General features: G+C 41.9%; 2 protein-coding genes across 3 annotated transcripts; one reads left to right on the forward strand and one right to left on the reverse strand.

Annotated features, from left to right (window-relative positions):
• Positions 1–565: 565 nt before the first annotated feature.
• LOC124696724 (dirigent protein 1-like) lies at positions 566–1190 on the reverse strand. Its single transcript, XM_047229408.1, has one exon. It carries the CDS (start codon positions 1136–1138, stop codon positions 566–568), a length of 573 nt encoding a protein of 190 aa, XP_047085364.1. The 5' UTR covers positions 1139–1190.
• Positions 1191–17785: 16595 nt separating this feature from the next.
• Positions 17786–21838, forward strand: LOC124699732 (probable ubiquitin-like-specific protease 2B). Of its 2 annotated transcripts, XM_047231985.1 has the most exons (8): positions 17786–17940; positions 19667–19796; positions 19891–20064; positions 20145–20279; positions 20875–20956; positions 21050–21175; positions 21260–21327; positions 21411–21837. In XM_047231985.1, the coding sequence occupies exons 1-8, from the start codon at positions 17883–17885 to the stop codon at positions 21442–21444; spliced, it is 807 nt and encodes a 268-aa protein (XP_047087941.1). In that variant the 5' UTR covers positions 17786–17882; the 3' UTR covers positions 21445–21837. The 2 variants fall into 2 exon arrangements, with proteins under 2 accessions (XP_047087941.1, XP_047087942.1); XM_047231986.1 differs by lacking the exon at positions 19891–20064 and having other exon boundaries at positions 21411–21838.
• The last annotated feature ends 252 nt before the right edge of the window (positions 21839–22090 follow it).

Raw genomic sequence — 22090 nt, forward strand, 5'->3', positions numbered from 1 at the left:
TTCAAGCTACAGACTAAGGAATTATCGATTGAGATCATACTCCAAAGTCGATCGCTTCAAGGCAGGAAGCAATGAAAAAGTGTGTCGTCATCATCCGATTTAGGATTGCATGGATTTAGGATTTACCTCGGAAGCAAGATAGGGGTGGTGGTGGGTGGTGTGTGCGTGTGGGGGGGGGGGGGGGGGTTGTCTATATTGTCGTTGTACTATTGCTAAGTTGTAGTGCAGTCATAAAACTCTTGTAATGATAAACTCGTGAAAACTAATTATTAAAGCGTCAAGTGGGATCCTGCTAAAATCCCACTTCTTGTCCATTTAGAAAGTTTTAGCTCAAAATTTCCAAAAAGAAATAAACTAAAATTCTTCAAATGAACTAGAAATGAGACTTTTACATGACCCCACTTGCAGTCCAATAATAACTTAAACGCCAAAAAAACGCTTAGAAATGAGGAATTTATATGTAGGGAATCATATATGAAGGAAAACAACCACAAGCCGAGACGCTTGTGATTATCAGTACTAATACACAACAAAACATGTAGCACGTGACTGCGAGCGGCGCCTATTAGTGCTGCACGTATACGTCGATCTCGACGATGCCGCCCGTGGCGAGGCTGTAGTCGTAGTTCTTGGTGAGCATGTATCCCCTCGCGTACCGGAACCGGCCCGTGCCGCCGATGAGCACCGACTCCCGCACCGTCGCGTCCATGTCGATGCGGCCCCTCGCCGTCAGGGAGCTGCCGCGGTGCTCGCCGGCCTCCAGGACCAGGTGCAGGGTCAGGTCGGACACGATGCCGCCGTCCGACACGCGCACCGCCCAGCCCTGCGCCGTGCCCACCCGCGCGCTGCCGCCGCTTGGGCCATCCGTCAGCGCGTTGTTCAGCACCACGATGTCGCCGAACTGCCGTGGCGCGGTCTTCAGAGTCGTCGTGTCATTGTCGCCGTCGCTGGAGCGCCCGGACACGACGCGCTTCGCGGTGGGGCGCGGGCCCGTGTAGTCGTCGTGCATGTAGAAGTGGAGGTGCGTCGTGGTGGCTGTGCCGCCGGACTTGTTGCCGCTCGCGTCGTAGCGGTAGAAGAAGACGGAGCTTGCGAGGAAGAAGGCCGACGCCAGCAAGAGGGAAGAGAGTGAAGCCATGGTCAGTAGCCTGTTGCTAGATGTGCTTCACTTGGTTAGAGACGAGTGTACATGAGTGGGTATGGCCATCGCATAGCGATTGCGGACTATATATAGACTCCACAATTCCACATAACTAGTTTGTACTAAATCAATCGTCTTGGTTTATAATTTTGTACACCTAGATTGGTTGATATTTTGTTATGCCAAGCGCGATATGATGCCACCACCAACAGAACTGAACAAAATGAATGTCAACCGCTCAATGATGCATCTTTGATTCCACGTTATTATTGATATTTATAATATTGTATTATCTCCATTTGAAAATAAGTGTCTTAGTTTTATCTAGAACGAATGTATATAGATGTATTTTAGTTGTACGTACATCTGTATCTTAAAAAAATAAGACACTTATTTTTAAACAAACAAAGTACATATACAAGTGCAAGATTACGATATTGTCCAAGATATTTTCAACTCTTCAGTACGAAAAATCTTACAGGGCACGGACCTTTTCTTTTCTTTGGTGGTACTACTAGATAACGATAAGATTTAGTCTGATAATTTATATGCAAAGTGATAATTCCTTAAAAGAGGAAATAGGTCATGCATGTTGCTCTTACATAGCAAGGGCATCGCTCCAAAGAGTGGAGGATGGCCAGAGTCCAGAGAGCATATATGCCTGTCTGAGTGTGTTACATGATATTCTCTACTCGACGTATTAGATTATTCCCATCGTGGAAAACACTTTACAGTACACTTTCCAACACAACCGTGACAAAGTTTATCTTTCACTTTTCAAACCAGAAACACAAAGCATTTAAACTGAATCTCGGACTATTGATATATTCCACATTTCACAGTTCGATCAGTGTTCTTTAGTTTAGTATGACACATGGGACCAAGGTCCCACCACTACAATTAATCAGTTCACCTTTTCATCATCTAATTAGGTTATCACTTTAGCATAGGCTTGTGGACTGTGATGCTATATGTAAGAGCAAATCAGCCATACTGGGTCAAAATATACAGTTTCATAGTTTAGTGGCTTATTTGATTTGTAGGATCAAGGAAGACAAGATATACACTAGTAGAAAAAGGGGCAGTAGGCCCGGTCCATTTGGGCCTTCAGACCCGGTTCCCGAACCGGGACCAATTAGGCGGGACTAAAGGGGGTACCCTTTAGTCCCGGTTCAAAGATTAACCGGGCCTAAAGGCCTCGACACGTGGTGCGGCCAGGGAGCTCGCGGTGGAAGGCCTTTGGTCCCGGTTCGTGGTACGAACCGGGCCTAGGTTTCCCTGCCGCGGCGGAGAATTGCTATTTCTCCGCCGCGGCACAGATTTAGGCTGTACCAGCGTTTCTCTGCCGCGGCAGAGAAACAGGGCGTTTCTCTGCCGCGGCAGTGTTTCAGCAATGCATATATATCATTCAAGAAACCACAAAAAGTCGTCATGAATATATATAGACATCATCAACAGTACACGACATAGTCAACACAGTACACGTAATGCATGCATATTTACAATACAACATGTCCTCGACGAATATCCTCCGCCGTCACGATCTTCCCATAGTGCTCTCCACCTGGGGTAAGGACCTCGGTAATAAAGAATCCCGCGATTTCCTCTTGAATTGCTTTTATTTGATCCGCTGTTATGAGAGTGTCCCGCAGGCGTGTCATCTATATTTAAAAAAGGAGATCAATATATGAATGTAACTCAATACAATAGATGGTACTAATTAAGATTAATTGTGAAAATTTGTTATCGTACACGAGTGTGGTGTATTTGGGCATCCCCACCCTTGGGACAGATCATGTCACGCATGAAGGTGCGGACGTAGTATCCACATAAGTTATTCCCTTGTTCCTGCCTCATACACTTTACGAAAAAATAGTTCGATCAAACTAATAATCAAGCATCGTATTGAAAGTAAATATCATATATAAAGTTTCACGGACATAGCTATATATATAGTACTACTTACAGGGTAATCTTCAAATGTAAGCTCCGGTTTCCATTTACCCGGAACAATATTGATGAACCGTTTCCAAGCCCTGCCCGGCAAAAAGTAATGAGTAAATGAGTAATTGATTAGTTGATGATATCTTCGAATTAGAGCAGATGAAGATGCCAATACGAAATTGATTGAAACTACCTCTGGAGGATGGCAGCCATGTCCGCCCATTCCGCATATTCTTTACGTTTCGAGTCCATGACTTTTACGACTCCAATGTGAAGATCAATGATTAGGAGAATAAAGTGGAAACTGCACAAGCATAGCTCAATGATTACGAGAATAAAGTGGAAGGTGCACAAGCATAATGTATGTTATATATAACACTCACTTGAAGTTGTAGGGAAAGAATATATCCTCTTTGTCTGCTTGCTTCTCTAAAAACATTACGATGTTGTCCTCTGTGTCCTTGGCGAAGTCTCGAACCGTAACTTCTTGAACTGTGTTTGGGTCTATGAACCCCAGCGGTAGGAGCTTGCCTCTTTTGTATTCCAGCTTCTTCATTCTGCATAATTAAATGTATAGCGTACACAAAGAATATAATGAGGATAATTGTTTGTGCAAATGAATGAGCTACAAACTTAATTACACAAATAAATCACTTACAGGCAGTAGCAACTGATGACAGCTTTGTCGAGGGCGTCTTGATTGAATAACTGAAACAGTTCTTCTAACTCAAGGTTTATCTCGTCTTCCCCCCGGAAGTAATGCTCATCTCTAAGATACATCGTGAGGTACCTTTCACTTCTTCGACGAGGCTTTCGGGTACCATTCATGCAACCTTCGCATCCGAGTCCCTAGACGTGCGAGCTCGCCGAGGTTTGACGAGATCTTTTCCGTATCTATACGTGTTTACCACTTGAGCCGTTGGATAGTAATCTTCGTACTCAAGCGATGCTCCCCGAGCTCTAGCCGCCCGTTCGATCATCGATGCCGTCTCCGGATCATGATATGGCTCCACGATGAAGTGGGGTGCGGCCTGAATGTCCTGCTTGTCCAAGCTGGGCGACTTTTTTGCTTCTTTGCTCGCTCTAGAGGACTGTCCAAGAGAGCGGTCATAATCAGCTCTCAGCTCAGGTCTCTTCATTCTCGTCTCGGCAAAGTGCTTCACATGTACGCGGTGGAATAAACATCTTCTTCGGCGCAAGAAACGCCTTTTGCTCTTCAGTTTGCTCATGTGGTAACAACTCTGGAGTATGTGCCCTCATTGGAGTTGATGATCTCTTCGGAGCTGTAGGAGGTGCCGCGGACCGCTTCCTCTTTTGCTCAAGTGGAGGCGGCGGAGTCTCCTGACGAGGAGGAGGAGGAGGCGGCGGAGTATTTTCACGCGGAGCGGACTGGTCATGGATAGGGGAATCATCATCGCGCACGGGAGAATCATCACGCGGAGGAGAGCGCACGGGTGGCGGAGGAGGCGGAGGTGGCTCGCTTGTTGGCTTCTCACCCGGAAACACAATGTTCTCCTTCCGCCATTGCACGGTGGTTCTACGGGCTTCTCCCGGTTCTTTGATTTCCCCATCTTCACCTGCGGGGTGCTCAAGCACCAACCCCTCATAATCTCTCAACACTTCATCCACCATCACAACAGACAAAGTCGTCTTGGACCGAACGGCAATGGTAAGACCTTGTAGGTAAGAGGATGCCGACCGCCGCCTTGAAGGATAGGTTGAAAACTTTAACATGCAGCTCACAAGGACGGCTCTCAGTGAGATCATCCACGGGGGGGTAGCGAGGAGGCTCGACCACCTGGTCATCATCATCATCATCATTCATTGTCTTCATTGCCTTCTGCAGTATCATCGTATTCAGGGAAATTGGGATAACCGTCATCATCCTCTTCCTCTTCTTCATTGTCTTCCATCATAACCCCTCTTTCTCCGTGCTTGGTCCAACAATAGTAGCTTGGGCATGAAACCGGATCGCAGAAGGTGGCTGTGAATGAGACTCGAGTGAGCGTAATTTACGGTATTCTTGCGGTTCACACATGGACAATACATGAAGCCACCATGTTTGTTTGCCTCCGCCACGGCCATAAAATTATCCATGCCCGAAGTGAACTCGTCAAACCGTCGGTCAATGTACATCCATTGCCGATTCATATGCATGATATAATTTAGCTGATCAAAACCATTACAGAACATCACGATGTATATATACACATGCATTTTATCAATTACAGATGAAAAGGATAAAGTTGTTAACCTCGATGAAGAAGAAAAAAACAAGTTAAGTGTGGCTTGATTTGTGTAAACTAAAGTGGCAAATCATCTTAAGCATTTCATCAAACACCTCTTGTGCATGTGAAGAAGAGAGGAGAGCAATACACCCCTCTTGTGAAGAAAGTGAAAATATGGCCAAGTGTGGCTCACACTTGGGCAGGGCAAGGTAATATAGCCAGATTGGGGACCTTGTCCCGGTTTGTAACACAAACCGGGTCCAGAGGTGGGGGCTTTGGACCCGGTTTGTAATACAAACCGGGACTAAAGGTTTCCACGCCCGACACGGCTCTGTTGCGCCCGGCCGTGGACCCTTTAGTCCCGGTTTGTATTACAAACCGGGTCCAAAGGCCACTACCGGACAAGCTCCAGCGGGTGGGGTCGTCCTGGGCAGAAACGAATCGGGACCAATGCCACCATTGGACCCGGTTTGGTTCAGCACTGAGACATTTGCTTGGGACCAAAGGCCTCTTCTCCACTAGTGATATAATATGGAAAACATTATAATGCATGTCATGTCGAACATAATTCAGAAGCTTTTCGTGTTTGCACCAAAAAATAGTTTGGTTACACTACAGGAACAAAAAAAATCTTCCCAAGAGCTTTGGTGGATGATTATTTTTAGTGCAGTTGAATCTTTAGGAAATTTCTAAAGATTCAATCCTACAACTCAGACAACTTGTATACATAAAAATTCTTCATTATTCTCAAAAAATCAATACAAAAACCATATGATTGCAATCGTGGTTTTAGATTTAGATCTTAAACATGAAGTGCACCTCTCTATATCTAAAAAAACAAAAACAAAAAACAAAAGATAAATAAAGCGATGTACTCCGTTCGTGCCCAATTGGTTAATGTGGGGACATCATCAGTTATCCATAGTGCAAGTAATAGGCTGTAACAAGTAATCCGGCTAGAGGGAGTAGAAAATAACATAAAGCTTGAAACTAGTATTTTTCTTTGTGTTTTTTTCTGTTATTTATTTTGTAGGTTTTTCTATGACTTAATAGATTTAGATTTCTTTAAGTCATTTGATGTAGAGCAATTTAAATTGGGTAAAAATACATTTATGGTCTTGTAAAAACTTCTACTTAATTAATCGAATGGGGCAAAGCTTTTGCCCCTGTTTAAAAAAATAGATGAAAATTGCTGCAACGGTTACTTTTAGCGGACCAAGACATAGACGGATCCATAGTTTAGAGCACACAAAATTATCTCGAAACCAAATCGACTTATGGTGTGTTGGTATTAGCCAGGTTTGCTCTACCAAATATTTGCCTCGCTAAAATATGGATTGAAGTTTTGCTTCTCCCAAAATAACTTGTTCAACTTTATCCATACTAGTTGAATGCCCGTGCGTTGCTACGGCTGCTGTTATATGTTTTCGGGTAATTTTCAACAACTCCGTGTCTTATTTTATGTTGGTCGCATCAAGAATATCTAAAAAAAAAATCATCTATAATCTATGAAGCCAAATAGTTTTCGGAAAACAATTTTAATAATATCATATAAAACGATAATTTCTTTGATCGTGTAGAACTCGGTGGTTTTTTTTTCCACTCAAGCCATTATATGAGAATGCTACTACTGATCAAGTTGTTAGTCACTTAGTCTCTAGCTTTTTATGGGTCTTTACATTAGAGACATGGCTAACGGCATATTTCGAGTGCTCTCCCAACTGAGTTCACGTTTAGTAGAGCCATGGAGAAAATTATGTTCAACATAGAGCTTGTTTAGATAATGTATTAGAACCTTTTTTTTTTGTTAGATGTCACAACAACAAACATGCCACCTTTTCTTGGTTAGAGGTCACCACAACAAATAGGCCTTGAATCACTTCTCCGATGCATCACCAATTCTTGAGAAGCTAACATGTCAACTGCGAAAGGTATAATGGAGAAAGACGTAATCTATTTGTGTTGCTTTTTCAGGTACAATGATTAATACTCCATCCGTTTCTAGATATTAGCTATATTGTTTTTCGAGAAAAAATCCAGAATATAAGGTGTATTGTGTTGCACCACTTGCCTTGATAATTTTTTAAGAGATTTGTTTATGTTTTCTTATCTTATGCAAAGTCCTCTATTTTGTCACGTCAATTGTTCAGTGGTAATCTCGCCGAAAACTGGTGTAATTTTTCCTGAATGTGTGTCTTTAATTTCCGTGCCAAAAACTATATGGCTTATATTAAGAAATGGAGCGAGTACTAACTAATCTATTACAGAATTCTAACCTCCTAGCACTTTGAGCAAGTGCACACACAAAGGCACTATCAGCAAGTTGCAAACTATTCAACATTCAATATTCCAGCAACATGTCATGATGTCTCGGCTTTCCACCAAAATACATCTTTTGGCAAGTACTGTCTCTGTTTTCTACATATTTAATTACTTGCATAATTCTGACAACTACTGTCTCTGTTTTCTGCAGATTTTGACTTTCATATATTTCATCCAATCTCTCCTGTTAAAAGAGAGTATACTTGATGCATGCAAAATATTAGACATGATCAGGGTGAGAAAATATGACAGCTCTGGGACTTGAACTTACACGGTTATTTTTGCGGTGATACGTGTGCACATCTGCAAGTTTACATTAAATAATCAGTATTAGAAGATAGTGCTGATAAGCTGCTGTGTTTAAAACAAAAAGGATGGATGAACCACAGGTGCAAAATGACCATGAAAGGGAAATCGAAATTCTTACATCTTCTGCAAGTGGTTTCCAGTATTTGTAATTGATGGTGTGCATACTTGATCAGGATCAGTCAAAGCATTCTGCCAAAAAGAAGTGGGCTCAAAATGACGAGCATTTGAAAATTATACGGATAGAGAAAATGTGACAGCAAGCACATACATGGAATTAGAATACCGCATAGTTCATTCAACTGAACTGAGCAATGACTTACATAAAAAAAATTACAAGGCCCCTGTTCTGCTGCTGAGTGTCCCGAGTAAAGACTGCACAACATTTTCTTTTTCTCTGATTCCAAAACACTTGATTCAGAACGCACACGGAATTTAAAGGGAACTGCAAGTGTGGGAGGGCTGACAGGATACACTTGAATATGGAGTTTTCTAGTAAAATAACAACTTAAAAACCATTTCCCAGTGAGAACCATATGGAAAAGAAATTACACTTCATATAGGCATTTTCAATGAACATATTGTACTGCAATCTTTAAAAAATATTGCACCATTACCAAATTGACAAACAGATCAGAAACAACTGAAACACTATGTAATAATGTATGGCTTATCGTGTTTATTTTATTCCCACCCTAAATTTTCCTATCTAGATGCCATCTTAAGTGAACAAGATAGATACCTTTCTTGTTGGTGTAGTGGCCATGGTCATCACAGGGCTCCCCCTTGAATCAACTCCACTCGTAGGAAATGAGCTTTATGTCAATTACATCAATCATCTACATTGCAGAGCATGAAGAACTATTACCACTCATATTTTCCAACAGAACTTGAAGTAACAATCACCAATAATATATCTCTTAACAATACAAACAAATTATAAGGAAGGAGGCCTAGGTGACTTGTTAGATAATGTGATGAGAATTTAGGTCTAGGAGGAGTGGCCGCCCAATCCTGGATAATGGATATGGCGGCGTAAAGGTGGCAGTGACCCGTTTAAGAAAACTTGGAACAGAAAGTCACATGTGATATTCTAGCCAGTTAACTATATGAAACCTGCATCGAAAGAAAATAGAAACATTGTAACTGCTATTGTAGACAAAGTTAAATACAATTCAAGTTTGCAAAGAAAAAGAGGGGCAACCCAATATATCTATTTTTACATGCAGGCAAAGCTCATAGTGATTTGTAGGTACAATGGTCTAAACTTCATGCCCTAATATAATAATTATGGGGCTGACAATAAAAATGATACGGTAGTCATAACTAAAAAAAGATTTATGTCGCCAATGTTTTCTATAAAAAGTAGAAAATTGTGTAGTTGCAAAGTGATTCATGATATATTTTCAAAAAACAAAACAAATTTATTACTTCCTCCGTCTAAAAATAGGTGTCTCAACTTTATCTAGATATGGATGTATCTATAACTAAAATGCATTTAGATATATAGACAAAAGTGAGACACCTATTTTTAGAATGAGTGAGTATTACACAATCAACTAAATGAAACAGATCAGCGTTGCAGTCTATTCATTTTTTTTTGGTTTCATACGCCTCTTGAAGGGAGAGGCTTGGCTCCCCGTTCAGATTTGTCGCAGCTAATCAGGGTGATGAAGAAGGAACCGGCGAACCGAAAGATGGTGATAGTGTAAGGGCAGAGCACACCTTTGAGAGAGTGGATTAGGATCAAACATAAAATGATTCAATCGACGAAGTGAAAGGGACCAGCTTGTTGTAGATGTTGAGGAGGTCCCAGACGACAAACATGGCACCGAGCGGCAGAGTCCAAGGAATACATGAGGCATCCGGCTCCTGTTTCCCTCAGTCGGTGGTGCCGCCGCCATTATCCTTCTCACTGAACCCCCGTTATTTCAGCCGTTCTTGAGCAGATAGCACGGATTGAGAGGGGCATCGGCACATGGCCGTCCAGACTCAAGAAACGGGGCAGGATGAGTAGGATGGCGATCAAAGGGCGGACGGTGCGAGGGGCGGCGCTGCGTCATATGGGAGCCAAAGCTGGTGCGCAGAAGGTGGATCGAGATGGGCAGTCCTGGCAGCGGAAACCGCGACGCTTTTCTTTTGAGATGTACTGATCGGATTGTTGGGAGAAAAAGAAGTGTAGCCTAGATGTCTCGCTAAAGGAAAGTAACAACTAATTTGATAGCCTGCTAACAGAATAGGAAGGAGATGAGCAGATTTGATCCTAGCGCTAAGGAGTGGGGAAATGACGTACTCCATCAGAAGGCCATCGGACCATGAAGAATATTTAGATCTTTAGGGGCTGCTGTGGAGTGTGGACCCTTAATTGTAACAAATCTGCGCATGTAATCCCGTCGTTGATTGTTTTCCATTGACCTCCCTTCATGTGATACAGTTCTAATTGGTGACTGATTGCTTTACTGTGACTTTCCGCTTGAGTGTATTAACTATGGTAAATCCCGTGACTATGGTAATCCCGTTATTGCTCATGTTATCGTATTTTTGGTAAATATATGACAGATGGCTGGATGGCAAACATGAGACGTTTAGTAAGATTGGACGGTCAAGATGTCTTCAATCTTTAACATCAAACATTTTTGACAACGTACGAACTCACATATAATAGTAAAGATACGGAAGTTTAAAGAATGAACTTTAGTTGGCAATAGGCAACATATAAGGGCATGTACAGCGCAAAGAGCTTATCCAGGTGCTTAGCTCCGCTTCTCACGCAGCGTGCGGAGACAATCAATAAGCGCTGGCGCGAGCTCTTGCATTGACGCTACGAGCGACTCCAGGATTCCATCACGTAACTGCTCAACGGGCCGGAATAAAATCCTAGTGCCCCTAGATAAGCGTCCCGTTGTACATGCTCTAACAAAACCTAGAAAGAAAGTTAACAGGAAATAGACTTAGGGATGGCCGAGAGCAATCTAACAAACAGCTCACGAGAAAGTCCCCTAGCAAAAAACCTAGGGTTTCTCTGTCCTCCGACGGCGCCGCCCGTCGAGAGTAGCTTCTGGCCGTGTTCTACCCTTGGGAAGCATGGCGGACAAAGGGGAATCAAGCGAAACTCGTTCTGAGCAGGTGGATGATCTGCTAAGCCGTCTAAACCTCGCCGAGGAGGAAGAAGATGGGTTTGTCTGGGAGGAGGAGGTCGAGGATCCTGCTGTGAAAGCCCAATGGTTAGCAATCACGAAGGTCCACATGTCGAGGGGCTTTATCCCTAGTGCGCTCTATGCTGACACGAGATCGGCATGGAACCCGGCAAAAGAGGTTGCGTGGAGGAGGATTGAAGAAAATCTGTTCACAATTCAGTTCTCATGCCTGGGAGATTGGAACAAGGCGATGATGCAAGGACCCTGGTTTTTCCGAAATCAAGCTTTGCTGATGGAAGAGTATGATGGGCTTCAAAACCCTTGGTGGATTGTACTGGATAAAATCACGATTTGGGCACAAGTCATGAAACTTCCGGATCTCTATCTGAAGGTTCCGATCATTAAGGGGATGTGCAGATCTATGGGAGAAATCTTGGAAGTCCAGATCAAATTACCGGCGGGATATATAGATGAATTTGTGCGTGTTCGTGCTAAGATGGATATCAACAAGAAGATCGTCCGGTTTGTGTCGATGACAAGGGAGAAGAAAAAGGAGTGGTATCAGGTCAAATATGAGAAACTACCAACGTTCTGCCATAACTGCGGTTTCATTGGACACTGGTATGAAGAATGTGGCGATGGGATACATGATGTGACAAAGTTTGAATGGGGTGAATTTATCTTGGCCCCAACTGGTCGGGGAGGTGGTAGAGGTAGAGGAGGCGGTCGTGCACCCTTTTCTAACAGCGTCCCATTCATGGGGAGGGGACGAGGAAGATCAGGAGATATGCCTCTGGGTATGAACTCTGCAAAATATGGAACAAATTCTAGGATGGATGGAGACGATGTGGAGGAGATGGATGTAAATGATGGTAATTTAAATACTAGGAAAAGACTGAATTTTGAGGGGCAGACTGAGAACCCTCATGCATTGGCCATTGTAGGTGGAAGCACTGTAGCAAATACGGTTGGGATTTTTGATAGCAATGGTGTTGGTACAAATACTGAAGTGGGCACCCCGGGGAAGGTGCAAGCCCAGAAAAAATCCAAGACGGGTCAAGATGACTTAAACGATATGATATCGGCGACCTCTGATTCGGAGGTTGACCGGACGCAATGAAAATATTAGGATATAATGGCCGTGGCCTCCAAGGCACTAGTAGGAAAAGCCTCATCAGTGGCGCACCAAAAATTGATTCTGTGGCGCATGGGCGGTGCGCCATAGAAACTTCGCCACAAAAATAAGGTTTCTGTGACGCACCTGCCCATGCGCCACAGAATTAAGGTTTCTGTGGCGCACTGTTGGTGGTGCGCCACAGAAATAAGAGGTTCTGTGGCGCATATGGTACAGCTGCGCCACAGAAATAGGTGCGCCACTGAAATATGTGCACCACACCGGCACACACGAAAGCGCTTCACCTGCAACAAGCATCCATACACACGACGGCCACACAAGATCTACAAGCATATGCATGTCTCCTCCAAGCATATGTATGTCTTCTCCAACTACTCACCTTGTAGATTCGATACCGAGACGAGACCACGATCGATGAGTTGGAGAGGAGGAGAGAGTATGGAGAGCCTTCTCCTCAACTCCAATTATGTACTACCTCCATTTCAAGGAATAAGGCGTCCTCGTTTTACGAGCTTTTTGTTTGACCAAGAATTACTTCAAGTAGATAAAGATTATTTGTATGAAATTAATATCATTAAAAAGTGCTTTTCAATACGAATCCAACGATACTAAATACATATAATATAATCAAGATTTTGTTGCTCAATTTTTATGGTCAAAGTTCGTCTTGGAATACGCGTGCGCCTTATTTCTTGAAACGGAGGTAGTATCAACCAAAGTAAGTGCAATAAATACCCAAGCAAGTGAAAAGTATGGCCAAAATGGTATGAGAGAGAAGGGGGACGAGCTAGATGGAGGAAGAAGAATGGCTTGGGTAGTGTGGTAGGTGGGAGGTTGGCTCTACTTTTGTATATCTGGTTCGCTAATTCTGTGGCGCACCTGACACAGTGCGCCACAGAACCTTATTTCTGTGGCGCAGCCGAGCCAGTGCGCCACAGAATAGCTTATTTTTGTGGTGCACCACGGCGGTGCGCCATAGAATAACTTATTTCTGTGGCGCACCAAGAGCAATGCGCCACAGAATAACTTATTTCTGTGGCGCACCAAGCGCAGTGCACCATAGAAATAGTGAAACCAATGATTGGGGGTGATAGGTCGTGGGCCCCACCAAGTTTCTGTGGCGCATGGATTCCTGGTGCGCCACAAAATTAAGCTATTTCTGTGGCGCACCGTGCCTGGTGCGCCACAAAATAACTTTCTGTGGTGCATTTTTGGGTGGTGCGCCACAGAACTAAGATCTCACCTATAAGGATTTTCCTACTAGTGAGGGGCTGCGGCGATTCGGGCTCTGCAGAATCTTTGTAAGCGGAGCAATCCGGATATGATCTTTTTGTCGGAAACTCATCTTGATGAATGTCCGACAGAATGTTTGCGTCGTATGTTGAGGATGGATCGTAAATAAGTTGTTCGAAGTGACGACCGTAGTGGTGGCCTCTTGCTCTTGTGGAAGAAAGATGTTCAGATTTTTCTCAGGTATAAGACCAACAACTATATTGACGTTGAAGTTGGTTCTGGAGTGGATAATGTTTGGCAGTTTACTGATTTATACGGTGAACCAAAGTAGCAAGAGAAGCATTTAACTTGGCAGTACCTTTGGGAGTTACATGCTCGAGATGATATGCCCTGGCTGATGATGGGGGACCTTAATGAAATCCTCTATCAGTTTGAGAAGGAGGGAGGTAATCCAAGACCCTAACATTTTATGCAGGCTTTTAAGGATGCACTAGATGACTGTAACCTGACAGAGTTTGGCTATATTGGTCACAAATTCACCTGGCATAGAGGTAAAATAAGAGAGAGACTTGATCATGCTCTGACCAATGTGGAACCTGAAATTTGGGGATGCTGTTCTGGATAATATGGGATACAGTCATTCTGATCATAGACCAATTTTAATGGAATTTTATAAAGAGGATATAGAGGAAAGAATTGTCCCGACTGTGCTAAGATTTGAAGCCAAATGGTTGAAAGAAGCACACTTTAGATAGGTAGTTGAAGAATCTTGGGAGCAAACTGGTTTGGGATCTCAACCTACTTCGTTGGCGGGAAAACTTGCTTTTGTCCATGACCAACTACATAAGTGGGACAAATCTATTCTGCAAAAATCTAAGAAGGCTATTAGGGAAGCTCAACGCGACTTGGAAAAGATATCAAGGGCGCCTTTAACAGATGAAAACATTGCGGAACAGAGAATTATAGCGAAGGAAATTGAAGATATGTTGGAAAAGGAGGAGATTCATTGGGCCCAAAGAAGTAGGATCAATTGGCTGCAGCATGGGGATAAAAATACCTCCTATTTTCATCACTTCTCTAATGAAAGGAAAAAAAGAAATTTGATAAGGAAATTGAAAGATGACAATGGTGCCTGGGTAGAAGGAGTGGCTGATCTTAACCCCATGGTGCCGCATTACTTTGCAGGCCTGTTCTCTTCAGAAATTGAGGAACCTGACCCGGAACTTATTAATAAAGTTAACCCCAAGGTGGATGATCGTATGAATGAACAACTTTTGAAACCCTTCACGGCAGAAGATGTTAAAAAAACACTATTTTCTATTGGTGATATGAAGGCACCAGGGGCAGATGGTCTTCATGCTATTTTCTTCAAGAAATGTTGGAACATTTTAGGGGAGGTCTTAACAGCGGAGGTGTTAAGCTCCATCAACAATAAAACTATCCCTGGAGGTTGGAATGATACGGTAATCATTTTAATACCCAAAGTGGAAAATCTTGAATTTATCACCCAATATAGGTCTATTAGTTTATGCAATGTTCTATACAAGGTGATCTCTAAAATGCATGCTTTCCGACTAAAGTTTGTTCTTGATGGCCATTTCCCCGATGCAAAGTACTTTTGTTCCTGGAAGATGAATTACACATAATGTGCTGATTGCTTATGAATGCCTACATAAAATCAAGAACAAGAAAGTAGGTAAATGGGGGTATTGTGCTGTTAAACTGGATATGCACAAGGCATACGATCGTGTAGAATGGAATTTCCTTGAAAGTATGATGAGACAATTGGGATTCCAGGAGGATTTTGTGAATCTTTTGATGATGTGTGTAAGGTCGGTGAAGTATAAGATCAGATTTAACAATCAAGAATCAAATTCATTTACTCCATCTAGAGGGCTTCGTCAAGGGGATCCTTTGTCTCCTTATTTGTTTCTCATTTGTGCGGAAGGTTTATGAGTTTACTGGTTCATAGAGAGGAGGTTCGAGGCATGGAAGGTGTTAGGGTTAGTAGAAATGCTCCATCAGTGTCTCATTTACTGTTTGATGATGACTCCCTTATCCTCATGAAGGCAAATATGACTAATGCAACCTCATTGAGACAAGTGCTTGATCAATACTGTGCAAGTTCGGGACACCTTGTGAGCCAGGCAAAAGTGCAACGTGTTTTTTTAGCCCTAATGTGGATACTGGGGTGAAGGCTGAGATTTGTACATAATTGAATATAATGATGGAGGCATTATCATATAAATACTTGGGATTGCCATCTATGGTCGGTGTAGACCGGAGTGAGAGCTTCCTGTATCTGCTTGAGAGGATCATTAAAAGGTTAGAGGGATGGAAGGACAAATTCCTTTCAATGGGAGGAAAAGAAATTTTGCTAAAAGCAGTCATCCAATCTCTTTCGGTTTATGCTATGTCAGTCTTCAATATTCCAAAGAACCTATGCAAGCAGATGACATATGCCACGGCTAGCTTCTGGTGGGGAGATACGGAGGAGAAGAATAAACTACACTGGATGGCTTGGTGGAAAATGTGCATCCCTAAGAAATTTGGTGGCATGGGCTTCCGAGATTTACATGCTTTTAACCATGCGATGTTAGCAAAGCAGTGTTGGCGCCTTATTACTAAACCAGATTCTCTATGTGCTCAGATTTTGAGTGCTAAATATTACCCAAATAATGATTTCTTGAAAGCTGGTCCAAAGAAAGGTTCATCATTTACTTGGCAAAGTATTATCGCGGGTCTGAATGTGTTTAAAATAGGTTATATTTGGAGAGTTGGTACGGGAAAAAAATTAATATTTCAGAGGATTGCTGGATTCCAGATAGTCCAGATCGCAAAATTCGAACTCCAAAAGGTCAAGTTTTAATTAAGCTGGTTAATGATCTTATTGATCCTGTCTCCTTGCAATGGGATTCAGATTTGATCCGAGATATTTTTAACCCAATTGATGCCGCCAAAATATTAGGGAATCCTTTGAGTGAAAATCTAAATGAAGATTTTATAGCATGGCATATGACAAAGTCTCACTGCTTCTCAGTTTGTTCTGCTTATTATACCCAGTGGATCATCTTCATGGACAGAAACTAGACAGGGCAGCAGTTCAAAGTACATCATCACATAATCCGGTGTGGGAGCAGTTGTGGAAATTGAAAGTGTCGAGTAAAATTCAAATTTTTGTTTGGCGGGCTTTACATGGAATTGTCCCTGGCATGTCAATTCTTGCAAATAAACACATCGCGGCTTCTAGACAATGCCCGGTCTGCCTCCAAGAAGTGGAGGATATTCGACATCTTATGTTCACATGTGATCATGCTAGAGAGGTGTGGCGAACAATTGGACTAAGGCATATGATTGAGCCGGCCCTTGTGGACCGCTCTGGTTCAGTTGTGTTAGAGGGTCTTCTATGCGGTGACTTGCAGATGCCCTCACCGATCAGTTCAGTGGGGATTAAAGAGCTTATTGCAACTTCATCTTGGTACATATGGTGGTAAAGACGATAAATTAAGAAGGAGGAGTCGGTAGCTACTCCGGCAAGACCAACTTTTGCTATTGCAGGATTGGCGCAGAATTATTACGGTGCCGAAACATCTTCTGAGCCAAGGGTTCTATACTGCACCAGGCCGGATTATCACACATACAAGATAAATATTGACGCTGCTTTCTTTCCGAATGGTTCAGGTGCAATTGGGTGTAATTCTCCGTAATCACAAGGGAGTGGCTTTGGCGGGAAGGAGCAAATTGTTTAATAATATTCTAAATGCATCAACTGCTGAAGCTTTGGCGTTAAAAGATTGGCTCCAACTGGTTGAAGTTCTGGGCTGCATACATGTTGCGTTGAAATTAGATTGCTTGGATATAGTTAATTCGTTTAATGATAATAATGATCTATGGAGTTCCTATACGGCAATATTAGCAGACTGTCTACATCAAGCACAAGCTATTACCATGTGAAGCATTGTTCCAGGGAAGCAAATGAAGTGGCTCACAACGTTAGCTAAGCATAGCTATTTTAATAATTTATGTTGTAATTGGAATGGTGATCCTCCTAGTTTTCTATTGAATAGGTTATCGCATGATGTAAGGATCATTTGATTATAGAGCAACAAGTTTTTTACGCACTCTTTTTTTCTCTTCAGGGTATCTAAGGGGATTGGGAGGTTTTTAATGAGGCGTCTTACTTGCTTAATATATGAGTATGATTTCATTTTTTTTTACAAACTGTATCCAACCAAATACAGAAGTTCTAGCCGGCATCCATACATACCTTTCAACCCTAGATCTTCCACTTGCGTCACTACTCCCGATTTTTTTTTTTTGACAGCACCACTCCCCGAACTTGAGCTCCCTATTCAGATTCACCCACCCGCCGGAGCCGGATTCCGTCGAACCAAACCCTATAACCGGTCGCCACTCCGACAGTTGCCGTCGTCGCCATGCCCCGCCGCAGCCACTGCCAGAGCAACGCGCCCATTGACCTCGACGGCGAGGATGGTGAGCGTCCCCCCCCCCCCCCCCCCCCCTCCCCCCCTTCCCTGTGCGATTCTAGGCTTTTTGTTTTGATTCCTGGGGATGCTTGGTGACCCGCTTGCTGCGAAGATGGTTAATGCTGCACTTTGGGTTCTCCTTCCTCTATAAGGGTTCAGATGGTTTGTGAATATATAGGTCAAGGTACCCTTTCCATTAATTCTGCGGGGTACATGATGTCAATGTTGGGAATATGGCGGTTCATTTCCCATAAGGATCCGTATTGCTAGGCTCGATTGATCAGCTGGTGCTTGCATAGAAAATGTATTGTGTAGAGGATGCTGTTTTTTATGCTTATGCTTAAGGAGTATAAATGTTTCGATTTTGTCTATTATTACTCCCTCTCTTCCTAAATATAATATGTTCTAGCAGTTTAAATTGAAATTCTAGGACATCTTATATTTAGGAACAAAGGGAGTAGTTAACATTGTTCACCAAGCTGAGCAGTGGGCAGCAGGCCCAACGCCTTTTTGCAATTGCACAATTCTAGGAGCCAATCAATGTGTAGCTGCTGCCTAGATGAGAGATCGCCACCATGTAGAACACTCTAATTCAACCAAAAAAATGCTTTAAAAAGAAATTCAGGCCCTGCTAAAAGTGGTAGCATCTAAACTTGAAACTGGAGGAGGTTTACGTGAAATCTTTGTTCTTTACTCATTTCAAGTTTTCAGTTTGAGATATCAATTAGAAAGGATATTAGCTTAGCGCTTTCTTTGATTTGCTGACACATTCTAAATCTGCACTATAGTCATTATTTATCAGCATAGTTTTGTTAGTGTGCACATAGTGTGTTCACTTATAGGATTTGTAGCCTAGTGCATTACACTAGATATAGGATAGTTCCTGTCTCATATATTGGAAGTTGCAACTAAAAAGAGTTACCTATGGTTTGAGGTCAGATTATGATTTTGCAGTTTGTTGAAATTCTTATACTTGGAATATTTTTTTGGCCTGTCAAACTATTTGCATTTTGATTCTTGAGAAGGCAACATATCTTATCATATGTCCGTTTACTCCTCATTTTCCTGCTATCATTTCTGGGCTAACACTTAATTTTCTTCAGCAATATTATGACATAATTGCTCATGGTGCTCTTGATCGGTAGATTATTAGATTATTGTTAGTACTTGTTTGATTCACCATTGCCACTCCATCTGTATGTAAGAATACTATATGGTGGATAGTTTTCTTGTTTTATTTTTGTGGAACAATCAGTGTTCTTGTTTCAAAATGTTCATTTCTTTGTATGGGTGACTAGCAGAACAGAACAATGTTGTTGCCTGGATGAGGGTTTATCATGTGTCAGAACATGATAAGGGTTCTTATAACCGAAGGTTGCAAATATGATCAAACTCATCTTTCAAGCGAATTGAGAATAACTAAGGAAAAGGGTACTTTCTTGTTCAAAACTGCGATGGGTTTGTTTTCCTTGATGCCATCTAGAGTTTTTCCTTTTTAATTCGTCAGGAGAAAATATTTGACCCTATAAAGGCATGAACTTTAAATCCTTTGTACGCTCAGTGTAAATAGACAGTGGTTGTTACTTATGATCGGTTCTTTGCCGTGCGTTAATTTGATTTAGCACAACAATAAATATGATTTTTCTAGATGGGGAGAATGAACTTTAGACGCATGCAGTTTCTTTATGGTAGTATCTTGAGTTGTAATGTCATTCTTATGTTTCGTCGTGTAGAGTGCAAGAGCAAGCGTTCTCGAACAAGTAGAACGCCAACAGCGAAGAGCTCAAATCGCATTGCTAGTAGCAAGAGGGACAAGACAAATCAAGACAAACTGGATACCCATATTTTTGATCTATACATTGAGTATGTGTGCTTTCCTTTGTCACCAGGATTGATTAGTTGGTCTTCCTGTAGATTTTTTTTTTACTTATTTGCTGATGCAAATTTGTGCACATAGGGATCTTTGGAAGCACATAGATGAAGACAAGAAAAGTGCTTATGCATATTTGGATTCCTTATGGTTTAACAGTTATATTAACGCGAGCGACGAAAAGAAATCAAAAATTCTTAGATGGGCGAAGTCTCTGAAAATATTTTCAAGACAATATGTGTTTGTCCCTATTGCTTGTTGGTAGGTTAATCTTATTTATACCTTAGGCATGAACTTCTTTGGTTGCCAAAGAGAGACAAAATTAACTTTCCTGACTACAGGGGACACTGGAGCCTCCTTGTCTTGTGCCACTTTGATCAGACAGACTGCTCAGATACTAAAAAAGGACCACGCATGCTTCTGCTGGATTCACTTAATCAAACAGATCCGACAAGGTTGCAATCAGATATCAGAAGGTGTGATCCCTTTATCCTTTCCTTTTCAAATCTCCAAGATATTTATAATACTGATCTGAATGATAATACATATGTTATGCTATAGTAATGGTCATGTGACTGACCATTTGGTTGGTAAAGTAGATGATTCAAAAAATAGTAACACGATGCTGCCAGAGGACGTATGTACCAAATAGGCGATTCAAGCCAGTGGGCTAGTCCAGTCACTAAGTTTTTACATATATCATCCAACTGCCAGAGGATCAACAACTAGCAAAAAACCTCCCATCAAATTCAACTTTACTACAGCATATCACAAATTATCTGACAGCTGCCATACATAGTTATTGGTTTTGATGGTTTTGGGCATTTAGCAGTCCTTGCTATTTGTCTGGGAAGTTTTTAGTCTATTTTCGTGGAAATGAATGACTTCAGTTGTATTACCTCTGTTCCACAGTGTAAGATGTTTTGGTAGGCTAATTTAGCCTCCGAAAACATCTTATATTTAAAAACTGAGGTATTACATATCTATGCTTGTGAGAAATGACAAAACTGTATCATGCTAAGAGCTCTAGAATCCAATGGTTTCTTTAGCTTTTCTTTTCTGGTATGCCAGATTCATTCGAGGTATTTATGAAACGGAAGGGCGGGAAGAAAGTGTGCACTTTATAAACAAAATCCGTCTTGAGTTTCCGAAGGTATGATGGTTAATACCACGTAGTACTGGTCACCAGTTAATAATTCTTTTTTGAATCTGGAGTTTTTGACATGGTCCATAAACAACTGCGCAGGTGCCACAGCAAAATGGGGAGGAATGTGGTATATATGTTCTGTACTTCATCCACTGTTTTCTTCACAGCAAAAAATTGGCAGAGGTTCTTGAAAACAAAAAACTAGATGAAAACTTCGGCCAGCTGGTGTGTCATATTGTTATGCATTTCTATCTTCATACCATTCTACCTATCAAATGCTATGCTAATTTGTTTGATCTCTATGAATAGTTTCATGATGGCTCATTTGATCCAGAGGAATTTGAGAACTTCCGCAAGGATGTTCATTCATTTCAAGTGTATGTTTTCCAGGTTATATTGTATTTATTCCATGCATGTCAAATTTGGTGCTCTCACTGTTTTTTTTTGTATGATTCTGCAGGAAAAGGAATACCGCAGTTGAAGATCAGGATTGATTGTAACATCGCAATGCATATATGTAGTTAATTATTACGAGACGATCGAAAGTTTCAACTTCCCTGGTGGCAAATTTTGAGAAAGTTTGAAGGTTGTGGAGAAAGCTGGTGATAATATACAGCTTATGTAGCTCAGTGGAAGTTAACTGTTTGTCCGAAAATCGAGCTTCATGGCAGTTAGCATCTAATTACGGGCATGGTATGCGTAGATGCTTCCTTTTTAGCATTTTTAGAGGGTGTTTTATGATCTGTATTTTGGGGTGTTCAAATCCAATTTAGATGCAAATTGTGGAAATGGCCAAGAACTGCTGTAGTTCATTTTTCTTTCGATGAATCTAATCACTCCGGCAAAGCTTGTGCAAACAATTGCCATAGGGTTTCTATGGATTGGGCTCAACCTGTCTTTTTTTTTTTGCGGGTAAAAAAGGAACTTTATTAAACAGGTGGGATCACCCCTGTTTGTATTAGTATCCATATTGGCATTTTTTAGGTCTGTTATATCAATCTTATCCACTCCACTTGATATCGGTAATGCCACAGCCAAGAGGGTTGTTCCCCTGAGGCTGCCTCATGTAGGGAATGGCGCAACTGAGGTGTCCAGCTAGAACCTAGAAATGGAGAGAATTCCTTATATGACACTCCTGAA

Source organism: Lolium rigidum, chromosome 3, assembly GCF_022539505.1.
Source record: "Lolium rigidum isolate FL_2022 chromosome 3, APGP_CSIRO_Lrig_0.1, whole genome shotgun sequence".
NCBI lineage: Eukaryota > Viridiplantae > Streptophyta > Magnoliopsida > Poales > Poaceae > Lolium > Lolium rigidum.